We start from the raw sequence: 24,986 nt of genomic DNA, 5'->3' as shown, positions 1-24,986 counted from the left end.
GCTACCTAGCAAAATTCAAAACATTAAAAATATGGCTAGTAAGTATCTAAGAAAGGAAACAGTGATCTTAAAGAGTCAGAATGGACTCATCAAGAATAGGAATAGATCATATCAGGCTAACTTCATTTCCTGCTTGACGGGGTTACTGGTCGACCAAGAGTATGCTATATAGTTTGCCTATATGTAGTAGAACCAGATATAGTTTGCCTAAATTTTAGCAGAGCATCTGGCAAAGTCTTATGCTGTCTTTTTGAACATCACTTCCTAACAGAGCTATCTAGAAGTAGAATGAGTTAATATATAGAAGGTAGCAGATTTTCTTTCACTGTAAGTTTTCAAGAGAAGGCTGGATAATTACTCATTAGGAATGTTGTTGAAGGGATTTTTGTTATGTACAGATTGGACCAAGAACACATGTGAGTTTTATAGAGATCAAGTTTTTAGTCTTTCTGTGTTTGAAAGATTTCTTGCTTTCTTGAGCTATTAATTCACCAATAAAACACCAACACTAAAAGCCTCAGCTCACACCATAATTTTAAAATTCATGAACTAATGTATATGTTCACTGAATTTTCCATTCTTTGATCATTGTTAGTGCTTCACAATGTCCAAAAAAAATCCCAGCAAACCACAAATTAATGCTAAGTTTGGTCTCAGCACAAAATTATGAGTCTTTTCATCCCAGCCACAAGTCATAGGATCATAGATACAGATTCCCCCTCATTTTGTTAATAAGGAAACTGAAGCCCAGAACAGTTAAATAATTTTCCCAAGGTTACATTAGTGGTAAGTGTCAGAGGCAGGATTTGAATCCAGGTTTTTTTTTTACCCTAGAGCCATGCTCTTTTCATTCTTCTCAGTGCAAAACCTTAAATTTTGCCTAATAAAAGCATATTATGGACTTCTGGATCATGTTAGCAACAAGATGGAAAACTAAACGTTTTCTCCAATCCCCACGACCTCTCAGACTTCTCTAAAACATAAATTATGCACCTAAGATGAAGCAGCATCAGCTGTCTTTATGGTCTAGGACTTCCAGAATCCATGAGAAGGTTTTAAAAAACTATGAATTGATGCTCACTGACCCCCAACCTCACTCAGCATCCCTCCCTTGCTTCCCATGCTACCAGCAGCAAGGCTGCACTAGCTAAGGACCCAGCACGTGGCTAGGGACTTGCAACAAAACCCAGCCCCAGACCTTAGTCCCCACACTCTTTTTCCAATGCTATGGAAATTTTCAGACTGTGGAAGTTTGCTAGTGCAGTTTCAAACAGCAAGCGCAGCAGGCGGCAGCCCACCAGGAGCAAATGCTTTCTGGGGACTAGAACCTGATAGCACCAGCACTGCAAAGCTCTGAATTACTGGTGCCTGTGTGGACAACCCCATAGCATGAGCATGGCTGCTCTGTGAGCCAGGCCAAACAACTGAGGAACAGAGGGAGTGGGACAGGCTGTCAGAACAGGTGAAGAGGGAGTGCTTTGCAGAACTGAGAGAAAGAGCATGACATCCAGGTCGGGCCAGTTTTCATCACTCAAGTCATTTTGTGCAGAGCCCTAGGGTGTTGAACCATGCCCAATGTGGGAGTATGCTGAGACACTTTGAGATGCAGCCCCCAAGGAAACCATTATCAGAGGAACAATCAGAATGAATAGGAGAAAATTAGGGGGGGAAATAAGCTACCAAAGATCTCAGGAAGAAGAAAACCCAAAGATTCTGAACGTAAGCAGATAAATCAATAAGAAAACAACAGAAGGGGGGCAGCTAGGTGGTGCAATGGATAGAGCACCAGCCCTGAAGTCAGGAGGACCTGAGTTCAAATCTGGACTCAGACCAAACACTTGACACTTACTAGCTGTGTGACCCTGGGCAAGTCACTTAACCCCAACTGCCAAAAAAAAAAGAAAAAGAAAAAGAAAACAGAAGGAAATTAACAGCAGAAGGCAAAGTGGCCTCTTGATGTAGTAAATGAGTTCAGGTGTCTGTTCAGGTGTCTGCAAAGCAAAGGATAATGATCCAACACTTGATAAAAAGAGAACCCTGTAAAACGGGGGGAGAACATAGAACCACAGTGCACTGTTCCTTAGTGATTGGAAAGAGAAATGAGAATTATGACAGTAGAATTTTTGGCCTGCACGGCAAAAATAATGGGGCAATATAGAAAAACTAGAATCTGCACTGGCAAGTCTCACCAAAGAAACAAAAGGGAGAGCAATAGATTGGGAATTCAAATATAGAGAAGTGAAAGTCCAGATGAAAAGAACCAAAAAAAAAGTTAAAAAGAAAATGTGCTCACTATTGAAGCAAAAACATACTGATCTTAAAGCCATAATGTCTAGAGACAACCCAAGGAGCATAAGTCTCCCAGAAGACCATAACAGGACCAAAAAACCCTTAACACCATAATGTAGAATAATAGACAAGGACTCTCCTGAACTTCTGGATATAGGAAATGAAATAACAATTGAAAGAATTCATGGATCACCTCCAAGAAAATACCCAAGGCTGCAAACTCCAGGACATAATAGTGGTTAAATTTAACAATTCAATTCAGAAACAAATTCTGCAAGTGATCAGGAGAAATCCATCCTGAGATGCAAAAGAAAGGAAATTTGAATAATTCAAGTCTTTTGTATTCCACCAGAAAATGTAGAAGAAAATGGAATAATGTATTCCAAAGAACAGTAGAGCTGAGGATACAGCCCAGGGTAATTTACCCTGCAAATATGACTTTAAACAAAAATGAAAAGAAGATCGACATTCAGTACTAAAGAGGTGTTAGAAATACTTTGAGGAGAAAAAAAAAGACCTAAGAGATTATTTGGTTCTGAAATACCCCAAACAACAGAAATGCAGGAGGAGTGAGTACATGCAGCTTCCAAGAATAGTAGCAACAACAGATGCTAGCAGACAAAACAATAAGAACTTTTTAAATGTACTCAGGGAGACAAGAGTGAAGATGGAATTCCTGTGAAGGTTAACACTGAAAAGGTGGGCTGGCCCTAGGGCATTTATGGACAGAACCTGGTAATATCCTCCTACAGGTGAATCATTGTGGGTTGTTTGTTTTGTTTGTGGGACTGCTTACTGTGTGGGAGAGTACATCAAAATGGGGAAGGAGAAGCAGAAAGATATAGAAAAATGTGTGATGTCCCAGGGTCAAATCTAGGAAAAGCACTAAGGGGAAGGGGACCCCTATGATCTCAAAAAGAGAAGATCCTATAGGGGAGTGGGGGTGGGGGGAAGGATCGAAAAAGGAAGGAAGGAGAAGGATGCCTTGCTTTGATGATAGGAAAAGATTCCACTGATGAATGATTAAAGAGAGATGGTCTGTGAAAGAAGATGGGGGGGGTACCTTGTACTGGGTGTACCCTAGGGGATTTGGTGTTTGAAAAGTCCATTTGTCCTACCTCAGGAGAAAGGAAGTTGAAACTTGTAAGGGTGACTGGCACCAGGGGCATCGGGGGAGCATGGATACAGGGAGGAGATTTTGAGGCAAATGGGGAGAAAAAGGTAAGCAGGGGAAGGGACCACATAATCAAGAACACAGTAGGGGAGAATTAGTGTCTTCTTTGACACCTGCAATAAATGACATTGTTCTGGGGGTGAGGCACAATGAAAAGGGGGAACATATGGAGCAAGATTGATAAGGCAATGGCAGAAACCTCCAAGAGGGAAAAGCCTAGAATGGATACTTTGGAAGTTTTGATTGCATAAGGAATACAAAGAAAAGACAGAAACCAGATACTTAACAGTCGCTGTGAATGACAGAGTGAGAGTTTAGAGTATCCAGAAAGAGGGTGAATAATGAATAGAATAAGAGAACTCATTTTTTGGAAAGGGTGCAAAAATTTTAAATAAAAAACACAAGGGTAATTGAAGAGGAGATGAAGGAAGAATCTACTTGACTGAGAGGAGGGGGAAAAAAGGCATTAATAAGCAAAAACCCAAAGGGAAATGGGTAACAAATGAGAGGAAAAGATGAGGGGTGAGGGGAAGAGAGGCAGCCATAACAGGACCACCTTAAAAATATAAAAATGAAGTCATTGAACAAACAGAGTACTTTGTTTACAGTAGAGGAAGGAAAAATCACAACTTGCCGGGGGTGGGGGGGAACCATAATCATAATATTAGACACAGGAGGAAAATATAATCCTAACGTAATTTTAAATGTAAATTTATTAAACAGTCCATTTAAAAAATTACAGGTTAGCTAAGAAAACACAACCTTACAATCTGTTGCTCACAAGATGTTTAGAAAACAAAGACATCCACAAAATAAAACTTAGGGGATGGAAAAAATAATTAACTATGTATCAGGTGAATCCAAAAAGCAGGCACTGCAATCAGGCACTGATGTCTGACAAAGCAAATGCAAATATACAAAAAATAAGCAGGATAAGGACATTATATTTTGCTGAAAGGAACCATAGCCAACAAACCAATATGCTCCAAATGCCTTAGCCTCCAAATTCATAAAGAAAAATATCTGAGCTACAAGAAGACATAGACACTAATGCAATAGTGGCAGAATACTCAATATTTCTCTCTCAGTTTTGATAAATAACAAACAAAAAGGAAAACATGGAACTGAACAAATTGCTGGAGAAACTCATGGTGAACAGAGCAGAAATAGGAGAGCATTGTACCCAGTAACAGCAATATTGTACTATGATCAACCATGAGTGACATAGCTATTCTCAGCAATGCAGTGATCCAAAACAATTCCAAAGGATTTATGATGAAAAATGCTATCCACCTCCAGAGAAAGAACTGATGGAAACTGAATACAGATCGAAGCAGACTTTTTTAAACTTTATTTTTCTTGACTGGGGAGGGAGGGTGTCTGTGTTTTCTTTCACAACATGGCATATATGGAAATGTGTTTTGCATGACTACACATGTATAATCTATATCAAATTGCTTGCCTTCTCAAGGAAAGGTTAAGGGAGGGAGAGAGAATTTGGAACTCAAAATTTTTAAAAATGAATTGTTAAAAATTGTTTTCACATGTAATTAGAAAAAAAATCTAATTTTAAAAATAATAAAAACTTAGTGTTTTCTAAATGGGACAGCAAAAAATATACATATTTCCCAGTACCACATGGAACTTTAACAAACTGACCATGTATTAAGGCACAGTTACAAACAAATGTAAAAAGGCAGAAATAGCTATCACATTCTTTACCAACCATAGTGCAATAAAGATAGCAATTAGTTTAGGCACCACAAATAAAAGATACAGACTCAAATGGAGACTTAACAATGAAATCCCAAATAATGATTGGGTCAAATAAATAGAAGAAACAGTTACCATGTAAAGAAAATTGTAATGATGAAATATCATACCAAAATTTCTAGGATGAAGCTAAAGCAGGGAGAAAAAATACTATACCTAAAAAAATACATTAACAAAATAGATAACAAAGATTAATGAACTGAATATGCATTTTTAGTTAGCCAAGAAGCAAACCTAAATAAGCCCAAAAGGAGATTTAAAATTATGAGGGAAATAGATAAATTGGAAAAAAGTTAAAATAGTAATACTAAAACTGGTTCCTTGAAAAGATCTTTAAATTGATAAACATTTAGCTAATCTGATGAAAAAGAAGAAAGCAGAAAAATCAAATCAAAATAGAAATTGAGCAAGGTGAAATCACAGCAAAACCAAAAGAAAAAGAATATTCAGAATATATTGTGCATTTATATACTAACAAAACTGAGAACACAAAAGAAATAGGGGAATAATTTCAAACATATAAAATACCTAAAATGTCCAGAAAATTAGTAATATTTTAAATAAGCCAGTCTCAGAAAAGGAAATAGAGCTAGCTATAAAGGAACTGCCAAAGGAAAAACTTCCTGGTCATGATGGAGTTACAGGATCATTCTACCAAACTTTTAGAGAACAGTTAATACCCATGCTTCACAAATTATTCTCAAAAATTGAGAAAGAATGCACCCTTCCAAAATCCTTTTATGAAACAAATACAACCGTAACACTTTAAGTAGGGAAAACTAAAAGAAAGAAAACTATAGGTCAATATCATTAATGCACATTGACTCAACAACTTTAAATAAAATCCTGTCAAACAGTCATAGCAGTTTACCCAGGCAATCATTCATTATGACCAAATGCAATTTATACAAGGGATTCAAGGATGGTTCAGTATTGGGAAAGCAGTAAATATAATTAATCATGTTAAAAGCCAAAACCACAAGATCATTTTAATAGATGCAAAAAAGTCTTTGACAAAGTACATTTTTATGCTAAAAACCCTACAAAGTATAAGTATAGAAAGACCTTGTTTAAATACAATTTTTTAAAAATCTATCTAAAACCAAAAACGAGTATCATATGCAATGGAAATACATTAGAACCTTTTCCAGTAAATACAAGTGAAGCAAGCATGCCCACTTTCCCCACTGTTATTTGATAATATAATTCTGAAAATTCTAGCAACAATAATAAGCAAGAGAAAAAAAAGGTATAAAGATAGGTAAAGAGGAGATAATACTATCCTTATTTGCTGGTGATATGGTAGCTTACTTGGAAAATCCTAGGGAATCATCACAGATGCTAATTGGGACAACTAATAGCTTCAGCATAATTATAGGCTACAAAGTCCTCAAAAATCAACAACATTTCTATGTAATAATAACCAAACACAAGAAACAATAATAGAAAGAAATATCTAAATCCTTAGGACTACAAAATGCATAAAATATCTGGGTAATCAGCCGAAAAAAAGACAATAGTCAATTCAGTGTTGGAGGGGTTATGGAATGACAATGGGCACATTAATGATAGTGGGCATAGTAACATATCATTGGTGGAGTTGTGAAATGGTACGACCATTTGGGAAAGCAATTTAGAATTACACAAATAAAATGACTAAAATGTCCATACCCTTTGAACCAGAGACTCCAGTTCCTTGGACATATACTCCAAGGCAGCCATCAATAAGAAGAAAGTCCCTGTCTACACTAAAATATTTACAGCAGGGGCAGCTAGGTGGTGCAGAGGATAGAGCACTGGCCCTGAAGTCATGAGTACCTGAGTTCAAATCCGGCCTCAGACCAAACACTTGACACTTACTAGCTGTGTGACCCTGGGCAAGTCACTTAACCCCAATTGCCTAAAAATATATATATATATATTTATAGCAGCACTTTGTGTGACAGCTAAAAATTGGGAACATATTAGATGCCCATCAATTGGGGAATGGATAAACAAACTGTGGTACAAGGATGTAATGGGCTGTTACCATGCTATAAGAAATATGTGTGTGATGAATAAGAGAAGCTTGGAAAGGTCTACATGATCTGATGCAGACTGAAGTAAGCAGAGCCAAGAAAACAACATACATTATAACTAAACAATATAAATGGAAAGAAAGTGACACTCCAAAAAAGTAATAAAGTAAATGTAACAGAAGTATATATAGACCAAGGACTCAATTGAAGAGATATGAGAAGACAATCCCAACCCATCCCTTTGTGGAAGTGGGAGGTCCACAATGTTAGATAATTGCACATATTTTTAGACTCAATGTGTTGATCAATTGTACTAATTTTTTTCCTCTGGAGAAAAATTGGCTCTCTGGAAGGGGGAGAAGAGATAGATACTTGGGATAGCTATTCCTTTTTATATTTCCTATTTATCATATATATAGCTTGTTGTGTGTGTGTGTGTGTGTGTGTGTGTGTGTGTGTGTGTGTGTGCGCGCGCGTGTGTTTGTGTTTGCATATTGTCTCCCAAATTAGACTGTGAGCTCCTTGAGGGCAGGGACTGTCTTTTGCCTCTTTATATATCCCCAGCACTTATCAGAGTACCTGATACGTAGGCATTTAATAAATGTTGATTGATTGATAACTATGACGGTTTAAGAAACAGAAGATATCAATAAAAATATTTTTTTAAAAAGAGGGTTTGTGTTTCATTAGATTTTTTAAATCTCCACATCATTTTTACAAATCAACAAAACATTTTTTAAAAAGAGGGGTTGTGATTCATTAGATCCCAGCTTTTTCCTTTTACCAGTCATCTTAATGGATTTAGAGACACCATAAAATGACATTTATTTGTCCCAGTCCAGCCTACTCATAGCAATGAGGATAATCTCCTTAAAGTAGAACTCAGTAATATACATTAACACTAAATTTGTCAGGAGGTGACCGTTATTAGGTTATCCTATCATTTCTTCTATTATTCCATCTAATCTGATTTGGAATCTCCAGGAAAATATTTGCTGTCACCAACATTTATTTTATTCTTTTTTTGCTCATGAGTAGTTAGTAATCTGTAGCTAGTTCTGAATAGGAAATTAGCCTCTTTGCCTAGACATAATCATCCTTCTGCTGAGCACTTCCTCCTCCCTGACTTACCTCAAAATCAAGTCACTCTAGTCAATCTGGCATCTCCTTTGCACTTACAATCATATGTCCATTCACCTATATTAGTTTTTACTTCCATGTCTTCATTGGATCTGTTCTTTATCTTATGTGTTAATCACAACTCCATAATATTTATTCAACAAATTTATTAAGCACCTGCTATATTCAAAGAATTCTGCTAGATGCTACGGAAAATACAAAGGTTAGATAGACAGTTCTTGCAAAGTTACATTCTCATATATTATCCGTCTGTTCAGGGTATGAAACACTTACATACATAACCATGGTGTATACCATGTTATGTTATTTTTAGCTGGTTGATATAGGGAGCAGTAGAAGGAGATGGTTAAAAGATGAAAAGATGGTATAAGTGTGTATGAAACTAATGCAGAGATTTCAAGCCAAGTAGAATTTCAGTGAGGCTAATGATTTTTTAAAACTACTTGCAAGGCTGGATTATTCCATGGACTGGTATTAATTATGATCTAATAGAGTGAATCATAGAAATCACAGCACCAGAATGATTTCTTAACTGCAAGTTGGTTTTATTTTTCTCTGAGGATAGTGTTTGTAGGAAAATGTGGTAGTGTGAATAGATTTGAATAAACTACTATATTTTAAATTAAATTCAAAAGCTGTATTCAACATTATGGTTGAGATTTTACACATACAAAATGTCAGGAAATTCAGAGTTATGGTTCCCACAACAGCTATAATTCAGCCAAATTGCACATATGTATTAAGGCATTAAAGTTAACACTCTGTACAGCCATGTAATAAAGTACATATGTGAAAGAAGACAAGTTACGGTAGCTTTGGGAACTATAATTTTGCATTTCTTGACTTGTGTGTTCAGAATTTCAATTTAACTTTGCACTAATTTAATTGTCGAATTTTTTTTATGCATGAATACATCTTGGTAAATTGCTAACAGTGTGATAAGAGAGAACTCTGCATGAATAGCATGTAAATTTAAAATAGTTTTTGCTATGTCTAAGTGAATATTTTTAGATATAAAGTATTTCTTAAATAAATTTTCAGATTATAAAAAGTATGAAGATTTGAAGTTTAACCCATCTGAGTTTTTCAAGGGTAAACAAATGATTTTTAAACTTTTTTAAAAAAAGGAATGGGAGTACTAAAATGTTCTTTCTCTCTATAATTTAAAATGATTGGATAAATCACATTTTTCTCAGAAAGCATTTAAATTAAATGTTCGCAGCACACAATCCAAACTCTTTCTGTACTTGCAGTACACTGTGATTTAATTTTTGCTGCAAAGCTTCCACCCCTAAAAGTACTATGTGGTTAATACAGTATTTCTTTTTCTTAAGTTAATTAACACTAATTTTGTTTTGAGAACTTCTTGACATCCCCTTGAGATCTAGGTTTTAGAGTAAAATTTCCACAGGAAAAGGAAATTTTTTTTTAGAAAAAACTTAAGCACTTGAATGCAGTTTAATTGAAGGTACCTTGAGGTGAAATTCAACAGGATAATCAAGATCCTTACAAACATTCCATGTATTCCCATGAGGAACCACACAGGTCAAGCTTATGATTTCATTTTTCATCTGTGTTTCTTTTCGTTAAAGAAGACATTTGGGCAGCAGATTCTTGAAATTTGATTTGAGTTCCAAATTGGAAAATGAAAGAGCATTATTTATGAATGCTGAGAATCAACAAAGTTTCAGAATTTGAAGGGATTTCAGATTTTATTAATATAATCCCTAGCTGAATGGGAAATTCCTATAAAATATCCCTGATAAATGATCATTTAATCTCTTTTAAACAATCTCTAATAATGGAGAACTCACTACCATTTAAAGTAGCTCATTCCACATTGAGACAACTAATTGTCAGAAAAATTGTCAAAAATTGCCATTTTGGTGGGATCAATCAATATATTTCTAATTCATTTTACACGTTTTGCCCTTCAGACACTTCAGGACAGCCAGCTTGTTTTCAGGCTTTTAAATATCTCCAGTTCTTTCATCCAGCCCTCATATAGCTTGGTCTCAGTCTCTCTGCCATCTTAATCTCCCACCTTCGATCACACTTCTCACTTTAAGGGCCCCAATTGGGTCTTGGTGCCTAAGATCAGTTGCTTTTTCTTTTGCCAACCATTTCACACTGATTGTATGTATAGAGATTGCAGTCTGGTAAAATCTCCCAGATTTTAAAAAAAATAATAAACTATGCCTCCCCATCATGTAACTCAAATGTCAGACTTCACATTTGTTTCTACAAAATTTCATCTTATTAAATTTGCAACATTGTGCCATAGTGCAAGAATTTTTTTGGTGCATATTGTATTAGTTAGTCTTCCAAGCCTTAAGTTTATCTATAAATTTTATAAGCATGTCATCTATGCCCTTAGCTGTTGGTAACAATGATAAGAACAGAGCTAAGCACAGATTTCTGTTCAACCCCCACTCAAAAAAAAAAAAATCCACTGGCTCACTCTTACCTCCAGGATCAAACTCAGAGTCCTCCTTTGGCATTTAAAGTGCTTCACAACCTGGTCCTATATAATGCCTTTCCAGCCCTCTTACACTTCATTCCCCTCCACGCATTCTGTAATCTAGCCACACTGGCCTGCTTGCTAGTCCTCAACAGACAGCACTCTTATCTTCCATATCTGTGCCTTTTGTGTTGAATGTTCCTATGCTTAGAATGCTCTCCCTCCTCACCTCCACCTCTTAGTTTCCAGGACTTCCTTCAGGATTCAGCACAAAGCCCACCTCTTTGTAGTAGGCTTTCCTCCCCTCTCCACTACTAATTCCTTTCCCTCCAAGATTACCTTCTATCAGGGGTGATATCTGGAAAATGAAATTAAGGGGTGAGAGAGGATTATACTGGGAGAAAGAGAAAAGGAGAGGTAGAATGGGGTAAATTATCTCACATGAAACAGTCAAGAAAAGGCTTTTACAGTGGAGGGGAAATGGGGAAAGGTGAGAGGGAATGAGTGAATCTTATTCTCATAGGATTTGGTTTAAGGAGGGAATAACATACACACTCAATTGGGTATGGAAATCTATCTTATTCTACAGGAAAATAAGGGGGGACGGGTACAAGAGAGCAGGGGGTTGATAGAGGGGAGGGCAGATTGGGGGAGGGGATAATCAGAAGCAAACACTTATGAGGAGGGACAGGGTCAAAAGAAAGAATAGAATAAATGGGGGGTAGGATAGGATGAAGGGAAATATACTTAGTTTTTCACAACATGGCTACTATGGAAGTGTTTTGCATGACTACACATCTGTAACCTGTATCAAGATGCTTGCCTTTTCAATGAGGATGGGTGGGGAGGGAGAAAGGGAGAAAATGTGCCACCCAAAGCTTTAAAAACACGTTAAAAAAATAAAAAGAAAAGAAAACAAGATTACCTTCTATCTATTCTATGTGTACCTTGTAATGTAATTTTCATGTTTGTCTCTCTTCCCCTGCCCCCCCCAATCAGATGCAAGTTCCTTGATGGCAAGAACAGTTTCTTTGTATCCCTAGCTTTTACCACAGTACCTGGCACAGAGTAAGCCACAGAATGCTCATTAATTGACTGGCTGACCAATTGGAGTCACTGACTACTTGCTAGGCACAGTCATTCAACCAATTCCAAATCTATTCAACTGTTCTAACATTCAGCTTTTATCTCTCTATCATGACTGCAAGGAAAACAAGAGAGACTTTTGTCATATAGTTTGCAAAACTCTAGGATTCTCCTTACCTACCAGTCTAGGTACTCCGTCAAAAATGTCCAGCTTGATTTGTTATTGATTAAAACCAGGAAACTTCTCAGTAGTCATGACCCTTTCTAAATGCCCACAGGTTCTCCCTTTAACAAAAACAAAAGAATCAAGAATCCAAATCAAGCTCACCAGTCTATAGTCTGACTATCCACTACCTCCTGGCAGCTGGAAAAGTTAATGTGATCCAGTGCTACACTTAAAGAGGCATAGCTTCAAGGAGTAAGGAAGTGATAGTCCAACTGTAGCACTCTCTTCCAGTTAGACCTTATCTCAAATACCGTTTTTAGTTCACATTTTAGAAAGGACAGATAAACTAGAGAGTATCCATAGAAGAGAAACTAGGGTAGTGAAAGGCCTAGAATCTGTGTCATTCGAAGTTTGCTTTAAGAAAATGGAGGTGTTTGGTCTAGAGAAGAGGAGACAGATTTGTAATGGCTGACTTCAAGTTTTTGAAGGGCTATCACTTAAAATAGGAATTTGACTTAATCTCTTTAGCCACAAAAAGTAGAACTAGTGACCTGATTGGGGGTGGAAAAAAGGCAGATTTACCTTTCATCAAGGAAATGTTTCCTAACAATTTGAGCTGTCCAAAAGTGGAATGAACTGCCTTTGCTAGAAGGCATCTTGCTAGAGGGCCTCAGGGTACTATGGGCTGGCTACCCCAGGGTCCATTTACTCAGACAATTCCAAGTCAGCACAAAGTTGAATGAACACTTGCTAGATGGGAATTTTTTTCAGGTATGGGTTGTATTAGATGTCTACTGAGGTTTTTTCCAATTCTGAAATTCTTTAAAGTTTAGTTCTACAGAAAATTTGGGGAATATTTCTGGTAGAAATTAGAAAGGCAGCAGGAATAATATGAGCAGTATTAATACCAGAGTTTTAACATGGTGGATGGGGTATCAGAGTAAAACTTGAAGTCTGAAAAGATCTGTGTTCAAAGCCAGCTTCCAGTACTTATGAGTACATCATTTAACCTTATTTTACTCATTTGAAAAATGGAGCTAATAATATGTAATAGTATCTACATTACAAAATTGTTTTGAGGATCAAATTAAATAAGTTAAATTTAAGTAAACTTTAAAGTACATTTCAATTAAGAATATCTATTATTACTACTAAATAAGTATCCTTTTGTAACTATATGCCAGTTATTAGTCACATCCTACCATCTCTAATATTTTAATGAATCTATGATCTCTTTGACTAGAACGTGTGACCAACTGCGGTGTACAGCCTGTGACTTCCGTGTATTAAGCTTTGATGACTATAAGTGGGATAAATCCTGTGATTATCTGTTTTTCAGGTATGTTCCAAAAAGTCTCAAATTAATACTATCTTTGAAAAATTTGTCCAGAATAGTTCATTATTTCTTGTTCTGCTTTACAATCTCTTTTCAGTAATAAAGTGAACAAATTCAGCATTTAGTGTCTTTCTAGACATAAGACATATTTGAGTGCCTTTTTGTTTCTTTGTGGGAATCTTGCTACAACACTGTTTACCATATAGTGGTATATACTATATGGCACGTTATGTTGGTCTTCATCCTAGGGAGTTTGGTTACCGAAATACGAAGTGAACTTTAAAATAAGTAAATCTTATCTATCAGGCATATGACCCTAAAAATAGCTTTATAGCAACAATTCAGTATACCATACCTTTGAATTCCCTCCAACTACCTGTTAAGCTTAATACAATAAACCCTTCAGAACTATAGAGATTTAAAAACTTTTCCCACCATATGGCTTCTTCCCTTAGCCTTAATATAATTCTTTAAACTAACATAAGCCTAAAGTTTGTGCAAGGTTGTTTTAGTCTAATAATGAATTGCTGGGTTGTAGCCATTGGCCTTTATGGCTTTTAGTCAATCAGTCAATCAGTAAACATTTATTAAGTGCCTGCTATATGCCAGGCACTGTGCACAATAGTAGACTTTCTTAGAAAACATTCAAAAAAAGACAAGCACATAGGAGCTTGTATGCCTGGGCAGTAGTACTCAGTTATGTAAATTCCAAATATAAAGCCAGTTTTGAACATTTGTACAATCCTACTATGTTATCAACATTATCATGAGAATAAATAAGGAAGACATTTTCTCATCCAGGACCCATTGTCATCACATACATATGTGAGGGCCACCCTCACTCACATCCTCACGTAAATCTACAGAAAGTTTCTCTCTAATAGTATCCCTGAAACTTAGTGAGATATAACTCTTGACTGTAATAGGGCAATGAGGAAGGATATGCTTTGTTCAAGAGAAACATTAAATAGAAGGAAGGTAATATAGGAATATTGTACATCAAGAAAATATTCACAAGTGTGGAAGTTCCCAGAATTAAGGGAGGAGAGAGGCATGATAGAGCATTTGGGTGAGGATTAACAGAGAAGAAATAGAGCAAATTGGTGGTGGAAATGTACGATAAGCCACCAAACCATCTGGAGCAATTAGATGACAGAGTCATGAGACAGACCACAAAGCTGGCATGGAGGCTGAATAAATACAATTGTGACTGTAGAGAAGGGAGTCAGGGGAGGATGTTTAACTATCAGAACAAACATTTACTGGAATTCTCTGTCAGCTAAAAACAAAACAGATGATACATTTTTTACTTATCTTGCTGATCATTTCATCTTTCAGAAGGTGGAGGAAGAGACAAAATGTACTGCTGTCCTTGACCTGATTCTGACCATTAAGGAAGAACTGGTTGCTGAACTAGAGATGACAAGGCCCTTAGGAGGCAGTGACGAGGCTTTCTTAGTGTATGTGAGAGATAAGGAGGGAAATACTGGTCTTAGTCTGATGTGAATTCCAGACTTAGGGAGTACAGAGTTCAGAGATGCAGAGAGTTTCATGATCTGAGGCTATAAAAAGGAACTTGGCTCAAGAGGAATGGAAAGCTTTCCAGAAGAAAATTTTAATGACACCATCACTTCTAATTTTGATAAGGAAGAAGGGTCTGAAATGGCTTTAAAGGGATCTTACTGATCAACTCATATTTTAAAAGAACATGTACAAGAGATGGAAGCAAAGTCAAGTAATTCAGTATGAAAACAATCTTGGGAAAGACAAAGCCTGATTTGAGCTAGAGCTTGTGATAAATATTAAAGACAGTAAAAATTATATTTTTTACTAAAAAGGGAGAGCAAATAAAAGGTATAGGACCCCTGCTTACAGTATAGGTAGGAAGATGATTATTGATGACTGAGAACATAGAACTCAATTACAATTTTGCTTTTGTTTTCCTTACCATGGAAAATAATCTTTGGACTTGGAAAGACAGAAAAATAGAATAGGAAATTGAAATCCAAGATAAGGAAATAATAAGAGAGTATTAACTGTCTTTGGTGAGCTCAAGTCACCATGCTTGCATGAAATGTATCATAAAATTGTGGGTATGATTATTGAACTGCTGTCAGTGATCTTTGACGAAATGTGGCAAATGGGCGAGGGCCATACAACTAGAAACAGACAAATGTCTTGATTTCCAAATGTGACTGTGGGGGATTAGACACTTCAGACCACAGGCTGGTGATTTTTACTAAAATTCCTGGTAAAATTCCAGGAGAGATTATTAGAGGGATGATTTCTGAGCACCTGGAAAAAGGTGATCTCTAAGAGCCAGTACAAGTTCATTAAAAACAAGTCATAGCAAAATAACTTTATTTCCTTTTATAGAAATTGTTACTATATTGATACATTAGACATACACCATGAACATAGTATATCTGAATTTCAACAAGACATTAGGCAGAGTTTCTTGTAGACACGGTGGAGCTAATGTGAACTAGATGGGTACATCTGGAATTGGTTGACTGGACCTAGAAAGTTTTAATTAATAGATTTATGGCAGCTTGAAAAGAGGTTTCTAGTAAAATGCTCCATTGCTGTTCTTAGTTCTATTCTGGTCAGCATTTTTATCAGTGACTTGAATGAAGGCACAGATGATGTGCTTATCAAATGTCTGAATGGCATAAAGCTAAGAGGGATAATTAGTATATTCGATGATAGAACTGGAATCCTAAAACATTTTTAGAGACTAAAATGGTGAACCAAAAAATAATAAAAAGAAATTTAATAAGGGTAAATCTGAAGTCCTTCACCTTAATCAGTTGCACAAGTTACAGAATATGACTAGAAACTAGTTCACGTGAAAAAGATGGGAGCTTCTCACAAACTTCAGTCTTATTATTAGTCAGCTGTGTGATGTGGCAGCCCAAAGAACTAATGCTTCATTAATAGAATATGGTGCTCTGAGCAGCAGAGGTAGTGTTTCTGCCCTGGTCAGAGTGCATGGGAATGATTGTTTCTAGTTCTGGGCACCATGTTTTAGCAGGGATGTTAACAAGCTGGAGTGTATTCAAAATGAGGTGACCAAAATGGTAGAGACTTGAATCCATGCCATACATGGATCAGTAGAAGAAACTGGGACTGTTTAATCTGAAGAAGAGAGAGTTGCAGGACTAGAAAACGCCGCATCTCAATTTTCAAACAGGAGCGAGGGGGAGTGTTCAGATATTTGAAGAATTATTATCTGGAAGAAGGACATGTCATGTCCTTGCTTCTAGAAAAGAGAACTAAGAGCAAGAGATGGATATTACAGGAAAACAGGCTTCAGCTCAGCATGAGGAAAAACCTTCTTGCTATTAGAACTGTCAAAAGGTGAGATGAGCTGCCTCAGAGTGAGCGGCAAGTGCCCCTCACCGCAAGTCTTTAGGAAGAGGCCGGATGACCACTTATTGGAGGCGTTATAGATGGGCTTCATGATTTGGGAGGCGTCTCATGCCGAGGTCCCTTCCAGCTCTCAAGTCCTGTGATGCTGCTGTGGTTTATACCGGCTCACCCCACAACCCAGAGATTAGGAAGCCTGGCTCCTGGAGATTTGTGTTAAGCTTTGTGTTCATTTTTACTTTACTTATTATACGGAACTCTTTCATCCAGCATCTTATATTAATCTTTACTACATAATGGGATTTCATACACACACACACACACACACACACACACACACACACGAGAAAGTATTTTATAAAGTATAAAATGCCATGTATATATGAGCTATAATTGTAAATTGTACCTCCACTTGACATGGAGTTAACCTAAGTTCTTGAAAATTCTGCCAGTGAAGAGTAAGCTCTGTCAGAGTCTACAAGTCCAGCCACAAAATGCATCTCAGAGAGGCTTATCACCAGCAAGTTGGCAGCTAGTCATTACATTTTTTTAACCCTTTATACATCTACTAAGTATGGAAAGGACATGACCTATACCAGCAGGGGAAGTAGCTATCCCACTGAAGTCTTTTGAAGTATTGACATAAAAAGCAAAATATACCATTTCAGTAATTATAAGTTATTTTTTTAAAATCTAAAATCCAATAAAATATACTTACCACTAAGACTGAAAGCAAATGTCATTTAATCTCTTTTGATGATCCACTGGGCACTTAAAGGTCATGTATTGCCCCAGAGTCATAATAAACATCAAGTGTTTACTGTTACAGGTATGTGGAGGGGCTGGTCCATATGGTGTTCTGGTTAACAGAAGGCTGAGTGATTATAGCTAAATTAGCATTGAGCACCTCCTATGTGCCTAGCATTGTGCTGGATACTCTAAGAAGAAATAGATACTACTCTTGTGCTCCCGATGTATACTACATACTCATTTGAGATATCTGTTCAGAAGGCAATTAAAGAATTAGTATGATTAATATACAGAACTTCTTATAAATGTTTTTCATATTGGCATTTATACACGACAAGATGCTTTGTAACCATTCGTTTTCTGCTACATTGAAGCACTGTAAAGTGAGTTTTGTTTGCCTCGTGAAGAAGAAAAGGCATGAAAGAATAGAGCATGTAAATGACACTTGGCTTGTTTTTAAATTGTGTGCTTGTCCACACCGACACATGAAGAAATAAGGGACCATTTATGAGTCTACATGTCCTAGTACTAGAGCTTCATCTCAGGGATCAGGAGCACCTGGGTTTGAGCCTTGTCTCTGACACCTTCTAGCTGTAAGACCATGAGTAAACTGCTCAATCTCTCAGTGTCCTAGGCAACTCTTAGCAGACTCTAAGTTACAGACATACAGACATCAGTACAGGGAATTTCCATGCCCAGCATCCCCCGCACTGATGAAATCACAGATTCAGACCTTCCACCCCACCCCCTAAAAAAATGCCAAACTAAAGGATATGCTTCCTTGGGAAGAAATATTTGGGTGATCTTTTTATTGAAGATTGGCAAATTTTGTGTTTTAAAAAAATTTTGGATTGCCTTTATAGCAATTCTTTCTATTTCTTAGCTCCCGACTATTTCAAATACATATTAAACATATTAATGCTTATAAAAATGTTAATTCATATATATATATATAGTAAATTGACTAGAGGACATTGTCTTTAATTTAGCCATCTTATTTTTCTTCAATCTGATCTAAAATGACATTTGCTATACAAAAATACATTTGTTAATTATAGTGCCCATTTGGCCACCAGAGGGCACATTATATTTGTATGCTACAATGTAAGTAGCAGATGATGCATATGATGCTACATGTCCTTTTATAGTTTTGATCTGTTTTACTTTTCCTTTTGATATCACTGGGAACTTTACTTTTTTCTATCATAGGAAATTTATATAAGTATCTCCAGTTTATTATGAAAATAACTGATGAGCTCAGATTAAAACACAATAACTTTTTTAATGCTGTTGGTCATGTGGTAACTTTCTAGGGTGGTCACTATCATTGATTTAATTATTTTAACCGGGAGCCTGCGCTTTGGGTGGCTTGTTCTGCTCGCCACAGCTGCGTTAGGTGGCATCGTCAGAGAGCACGAGAAACCAGTATTGTTCCGCAGAGGTACCGGGCAGAGTGATGATTCTGATATTTGGGATGATAAAAGCATATGACAAAGCTGTGGCATCATTTAAGAATGCTTTAAAGAATGGTGAAATTTCTGAAACTTCAGACAAACAAAAAAATGCTGGACCAAAAAGAAAAAGTATTAACAGAAACAAGAAAAAAAGTAACCCAGCCCCACTGAAACAGTGGAAAGTTGGTGATGCTTATTGTGCAGTTTGGTCTGAAGATGGTAACATATATCCAGCTACTATTGCATCAACTGATCTGAAGAGAGGGATATGTCTTGTAGTTTACACTGGCTATGGAAATAAAGAAGAACAGAATTCGTCAGATCTTCTTCTTCCAAAGGAGTTCGTGATAAAGAACCTATACATGAAAATGAAAATGAAAGTCAAAGTCAGTATTCAACAGATGAAAGTGAAAAATCCTCCAGATCACCTGGAAGCAAACAGAATCATATCAAATCCAAAGCTGCTCATTGGAATTCTTATTTCCCTCCTCCACCACCACTTCCTCTTCCAGTGCCAGGGCTAGGCAAGCCTGGACTGAAGTTCAGTGGCCCACCACCCTTCCTCACAGGCTGGCCCCCACCATTTCCTTTGGGACCACCATCGATTCCTCCACCACCTCCCATGTCTCCGGATTCTCCTGAAGATGCTGATGCTTTGGGAAGTATGTTAATAGCCTGGTACATGAGTGGCTATCATACTGGTTACTACCTGGGCTTAAAACAACATCAAAAAGAAGGAAGACACCAGCACTTCAATTAAGGAGTACAAATCTCTCCCAAGGAGAGTGGTATTTTATCCTGTCCTGGTTGTGATGAACAAAGTTGGTTTTTTCCGCCCTCTAAGAAGACTTGACTGGAGAGCGCAATCTATTGTATAATTGTTGAATATGTTCTAATGTACACAAGGTTTTTAATTTCTTAATCAGCAAAGTATATTTAGAAAAAAGGATGTTTGAATAATTGAACAAACAGCGAGAATGTGAAAGTCCTAAATGTTGAAAACTCTTAGTCAACTTTATTATTGATGTCAATAAAGTTTTACTTTTCAAAAAATAATATTAGGTTAACCTAATTAAAAGCATTCTAGAACATGCAGTTATGTTGTTAAATAAAAATCATTGTGGCAGGAAAGATTGAAGGCCAATGTTGGAGTCAGGAAGACCTATATTAAAGTCCTCCCTCTGAGCTTTGTGACTAAGCAAACCACTTAATGTCCCAATGTACCAGACTTTCTAAGACTCTGAATTACAGAGAAGTTGTGGGTTTACATTAGTAGAGGGAATTTATATACCAGAAGTTCCTCATTCTGCTGAAATCACAGATGCTGTCTTTGTGTGTGTGTGTGTGTGTGTGTGTGTGTGTGTGCGCGCGCACGTGTGCGCATGCGTAAGTGTAAGTACAATGAATAGGCAGATGCCTGATGCACATGAAAAAGTACTATGCCAATTTAATATGTAGAAATACCTGCTTACCCCAAGCTACCCCCAGACCTGCCCTGTCTTATGAAGTAATCCCATGATGAGTTCATCCAAAGGAAGATCTGTGGACCCACACTTCTCCCAGTATCCATCAGCACCAACATTGATCCTTCTGCACATCCACACGTTCCAGAGGAAGAGGTGCACTGGCGCCCTCTTCTGTATCCTATGATCTTGCCGATAATGAAATCAGTTATTCATTTGTCCCTTGTGTCAACATATACAGCCTTTGAGTAGTAAAGAGAAATAAAGAATTGCCTCACATTCTCAAGGCCATTGAAGGCATAGAGCAGGAAGCAGAACAACAAACTCTATCTGCTTTTGTTGGAGACAGTGGAATGAGGCTTTCGTTTGGGCAATTTTTCTTTTTCTTTTTGTCTTGTTTTTCCCTTATGTCACCTTTAAAGTTGGGGAATTACAAGTGTTAAAATTTACTTTTTTAAAATGATTTTAAATTGTAAATTATCATTAGTTATTACCAATATAGAAAATGCCAAACAGGACCATAATGTTAAAAGCTGCCTATTTTACTTTACTTACCTATTTACAGGAACAACATGCCTGAATTCAACAAGTTGAAAGCAAAGATGACAAAGCGGAAAGGGACACGGGCCTATGCTTGCCAGTGTAGTTGGAGAGATGTAGAAGAACTCACTGACCTCCGGACTGATCAGCAACTTCGATGGGTTTGTGGTAAACATAACGAGTGAAGTTTTCTCACCTTCCAGCCAGTTATTATGGAAGGGCCAGCTTTTATGGGAGCAGACTCTGGGATGATTTTATGATGAAGCAAGGAAGACAACTGTCATCATTTGTGTCTCTTAGCCAAAGAGGGTGGAATTATTTGAGTAAATTTTACAAATTTCCAAAGTCCAATGGGCTAGGAAAGATAATCAGGCTTTAATACTTCAGAATCATTCTTTTCTCCTTACTAATATGTGTGAGTATTGCCTGTTACAAGCAAAGTCACAAGTTAAACTCTCCCCATTTCTTGAAACCCTGGTGTTTGCCCTCTTCTCTGTCTCTTTTTAGGCCACATGATGTTCTTTCACCATCAAGTATTATAAAGACACACACACACACACACACACACACATACACATACATATTTATATATTTCCCCTGATTACATGTTAAAACCATTTTTTAACATCTGGATGGGTTTTTTAAGTTTTGAGTTTCATAGTAATATAAACAAGTAGCATCTAATGTAAATATTGTTGAAATGTTGACTACTGCACACAAAAAGTCCCTCATTCTAAACCATATGTGTATTGGTATCTTCCATATCTGTCCAATCTAGTGTTGCCAAAGACCATAAGAAGTTGTAGCAGAAACCACAGACTGACTGTGATCTCATACCCAGTTGGTGTTCTCTCATCCCTCTGGAGGCATTTTACAGAATTCTCAAATAGGTTAACCCATTTTTGGCATTTTGGTAACCTCATCCTGGTCACTTTGACACTCCATTTATATCAGAAAAACATCTTTTGATGGGCCATTTTACTTGTACATGCTTGTTTCAGTGCGAGAAATTTTGGGGACTCAAAACTATAAATATTCATCAAAAACATACACACATAATACATAAATGCAATAATGGTATATGGATGCCATTGGGTTTTTTTTTCTGTTTCCACTATATTAGTGTCTTCAGTCCCCAGCATATTATTGACATTCAACAAATGATTTAATAATATCCCAATGTCAGTAAAATGGTTTTGAGTTCTCAATTATAAGGTTTTTAGTACTACACTATCTTGTATCTAAAATGTGGATGAAGTATTATGTTTAAGTATAAATGGCTATTTTATTATAGGTAATCTGATTAAAATGTGACTCTTAGTATCAATATAAAAGAAAATTACAATTTCTCCAGATCTTAGAAAAAAAAGCTAATAGATTTTAAACTGTTTACAGATGTCCTACCGAAATCCTTACTAAATTTTAGAATCTTTTCTATCTTTGCCTAATGTGTATCTTGTCCAAAAAAAAAAAGGAGCCAGTGACTTTGTTCTGTGCACTCAGACCTTCATCCTGCCTCAATAAGACATCAAATATAAGTTTCACAGTTTGTGTTTGTTAACATTTTCTATATTATTCAATAAAGATAGTACTGACTTAGCAGCTGGCACTTCTTAAATAAGAATCCTTACCTCCGAGTGTCATGATTTAAATTATGCCAGTAGTGACATCACCCTGTCATGATTTGTTTGATATGCTGACAACTGTCTGGTCCTTCAGCATCCTTTGTAAAAGGGTGCATAACATGCATGTTTAATTAAACTGAATTAAATTTTAAGAACTTCCCAGCATCCCTTGAAATAATTGGAGACAGGGCACCAGCTTTTGGCTGCTGCTGAACTGCCAAGCTGGCGCCCCATGCTTCCCATATATCGTCCCTTGTCCCTGCCTCTTCCTGGTTTGCTTGGACTTCTTAGTGTGGACAGGATTCACATATCAGACCAGGAGGCCACCTCCCTTGGCCTCCAGCAACCTTGGCACCTTGACCATTTAGCCAACCTTTATTCATTCTGTTTCTAGATGAAAGTGGGGGGGAACTACCAAGAACCTCTTTTCTTAGCTTTTCCATACTTCAGACAGAAAGAACTCCTTTGCAACTTTCCCAAGAAATCCAGGTTCATATTTTGGGAGCTGCAAAAATTAAAGAGAAAATGTCTAGTAGCTCTATATCTCCTTGAGTACAAAGTTAATGAGATATGTGTAATGGATATTTAATGTTGCTTGACACTTATATGTTACTGACAACAGAAGTGCTTGATGTAAAAATAAGGTCTAAAAGTTCCTGTTTTCACTCCCATCTATACTCTCTTAAATCCTTTCCAGCTGCCAGTACAATAAAGATAATAATATAGGAGCTAATTTGAAGCAGCTTGTATGGGGAGGGTCTGGGGGGTAGGGGGGAGTATATAAAGAAGGTTTGTATGGTACCTAGGTCATTGATTTGGAAACTGCAAATACAAGTCAGAGTCAAAAAAAGGGCCCCAAGAGAGGAAATCCAACCCCCTTATTTTACAAATGAAGAAACTGACCAGAGAAGTAAACCCCAAGATGTTCATTTCAACAAACACTGAATAGGCATTTGATACTAAACTGTTAAGTGCTAAGAGATACAGAGGTGAATGTAAGTTGAAGATAGTATTATTCAACACTATTACATAATATTGAATGTAAGATCCCACCTGCCCAAGAGTAGGTCCCCAGTTGACTTGCATCTCTATTCCACCTTTTTCTTCTGCCCAGGTTGAAATATACGCAGTTATTCCACAAGATTTGACAACAAAAACGATGACATTTTCTTCAGGAAGCCATTTAAAAGTACATGGTATGGGAGAGGGAGGACGGTGGAAAACCCAGAATCAGCCCTCTCCTCATAGCCCACATGGGCTATAATAAGCCCACATTCACATGAATGTGTTTATTAACTTAGCTGTCAACTTTGATGAATAGAAAACTCGAAGGGAGAGCTACGGACATAGGGACAGAGATGGAACAAAGGAATGACATTTTTTTCACGAGGGAGGTGGGATGGTCAGAGAGAAGGTCAGCAGCATGAGAGCACAGACACCTGTGATCACTGGGAAAGCTAGCCCTGACCACTTCACAGTTTTGTCCAAGGCCAACATAAAAATTAAAGCATCAAGGAAATAGACATTTTTACTAATTCTCCCTTTACACCAATATTTGTAAGACACTAAACATTATCTACAAAGGTTAATCACTGGATTGGCAATCAGGATACCTGGATTCTAGTGCCAATCTCTGTGACCTCAAGGAAATCCTCTTTCAATGCTTAAAGTACATTTTCCTATAGAAACAAAGTTATAAGGGCTGGGTAAATTCCCAGGTTAGCCCACAGAACCTAGCCAATATACATGTAGCTGAAATACTGTACATGTGCCATGAAAAGTAATAGAAACAATGCTGTTACAATAAGAAAATGAAAAAAAATTATAATGATTTTTAAAAGTTAAATGCTAGTGCTCAAGGAAAATCAGATTTAATTGGAGTGGGAGGGGGGGAGGAGGAGGAGGAAGAGACAGCAGAAAACCTTTTGCGCAAATTCTAAAGGAGCAAAAGTATTGGTGAGAAGTCTAGCTCCGAAAGGATTTCAAGGATCTTTCAAAGACTTTGGACATGTATGGTACTGATTCTGTAGCAGGTCTAATTTCATGCAAAGAAAAAAAATTTTTTAATTTCCCTTTTCTTCCTACAGATCTATCACTTATCAGCCATGATTAAGGTCATTTTTAAAAATCTCATAAATGGAAAGGTAGGAGGAGGGGGAGATAAAGGATTTGGATTTTCCTAAAATAACTAAATAATAGTTATAAGCAAGAGGGAAGGACTTAAGAGAAATGGATATTGCAGAGATGTGAAATTGTATCACCTATAAAGAATGAAAATATAGTTTATAAAAGGGGAGGGGGAGGACGGAATACAGTTATGTATATGATCCCTGAGAAGAGGA

At 36.9% G+C, this 24,986-nt stretch overlaps 1 protein-coding gene and 1 pseudogene across 1 annotated transcript in view; both read left to right on the top strand.

Annotated features, from left to right (window-relative positions):
• CFAP418 (cilia and flagella associated protein 418) overlaps positions 1-22,799 on the top strand; it is a 31,972-nt gene extending 9,173 nt beyond the window's left edge. The window contains exons 5-6 of the mRNA XM_020968798.2: positions 13,351-13,446; positions 21,045-22,799. Of these exons, the coding sequence (XP_020824457.1) occupies positions 13,351-13,446; positions 21,045-21,204 (256 nt within the window). The 3' untranslated portion in view covers positions 21,205-22,799. The remainder of the gene's footprint in view (positions 1-13,350; positions 13,447-21,044) is intronic.
• Positions 16,694-20,021, top strand: LOC144457203 (survival motor neuron protein pseudogene; annotated as a pseudogene).
• Positions 22,800-24,986: the final 2,187 nt, after the last annotated feature.

The sequence above is a fragment of the Phascolarctos cinereus genome, unplaced genomic scaffold (assembly GCF_003287225.1).
Source record: "Phascolarctos cinereus isolate Bilbo 61053 unplaced genomic scaffold, phaCin_HiC Scaffold_4;HRSCAF=312, whole genome shotgun sequence".
In the NCBI taxonomy this organism is placed as follows: Eukaryota; Metazoa; Chordata; class Mammalia; order Diprotodontia; family Phascolarctidae; genus Phascolarctos; species Phascolarctos cinereus.
The sequence above is the reverse complement of the archived record's forward strand: the minus strand, read 5'-3'. Positions and strand labels throughout refer to the sequence as shown.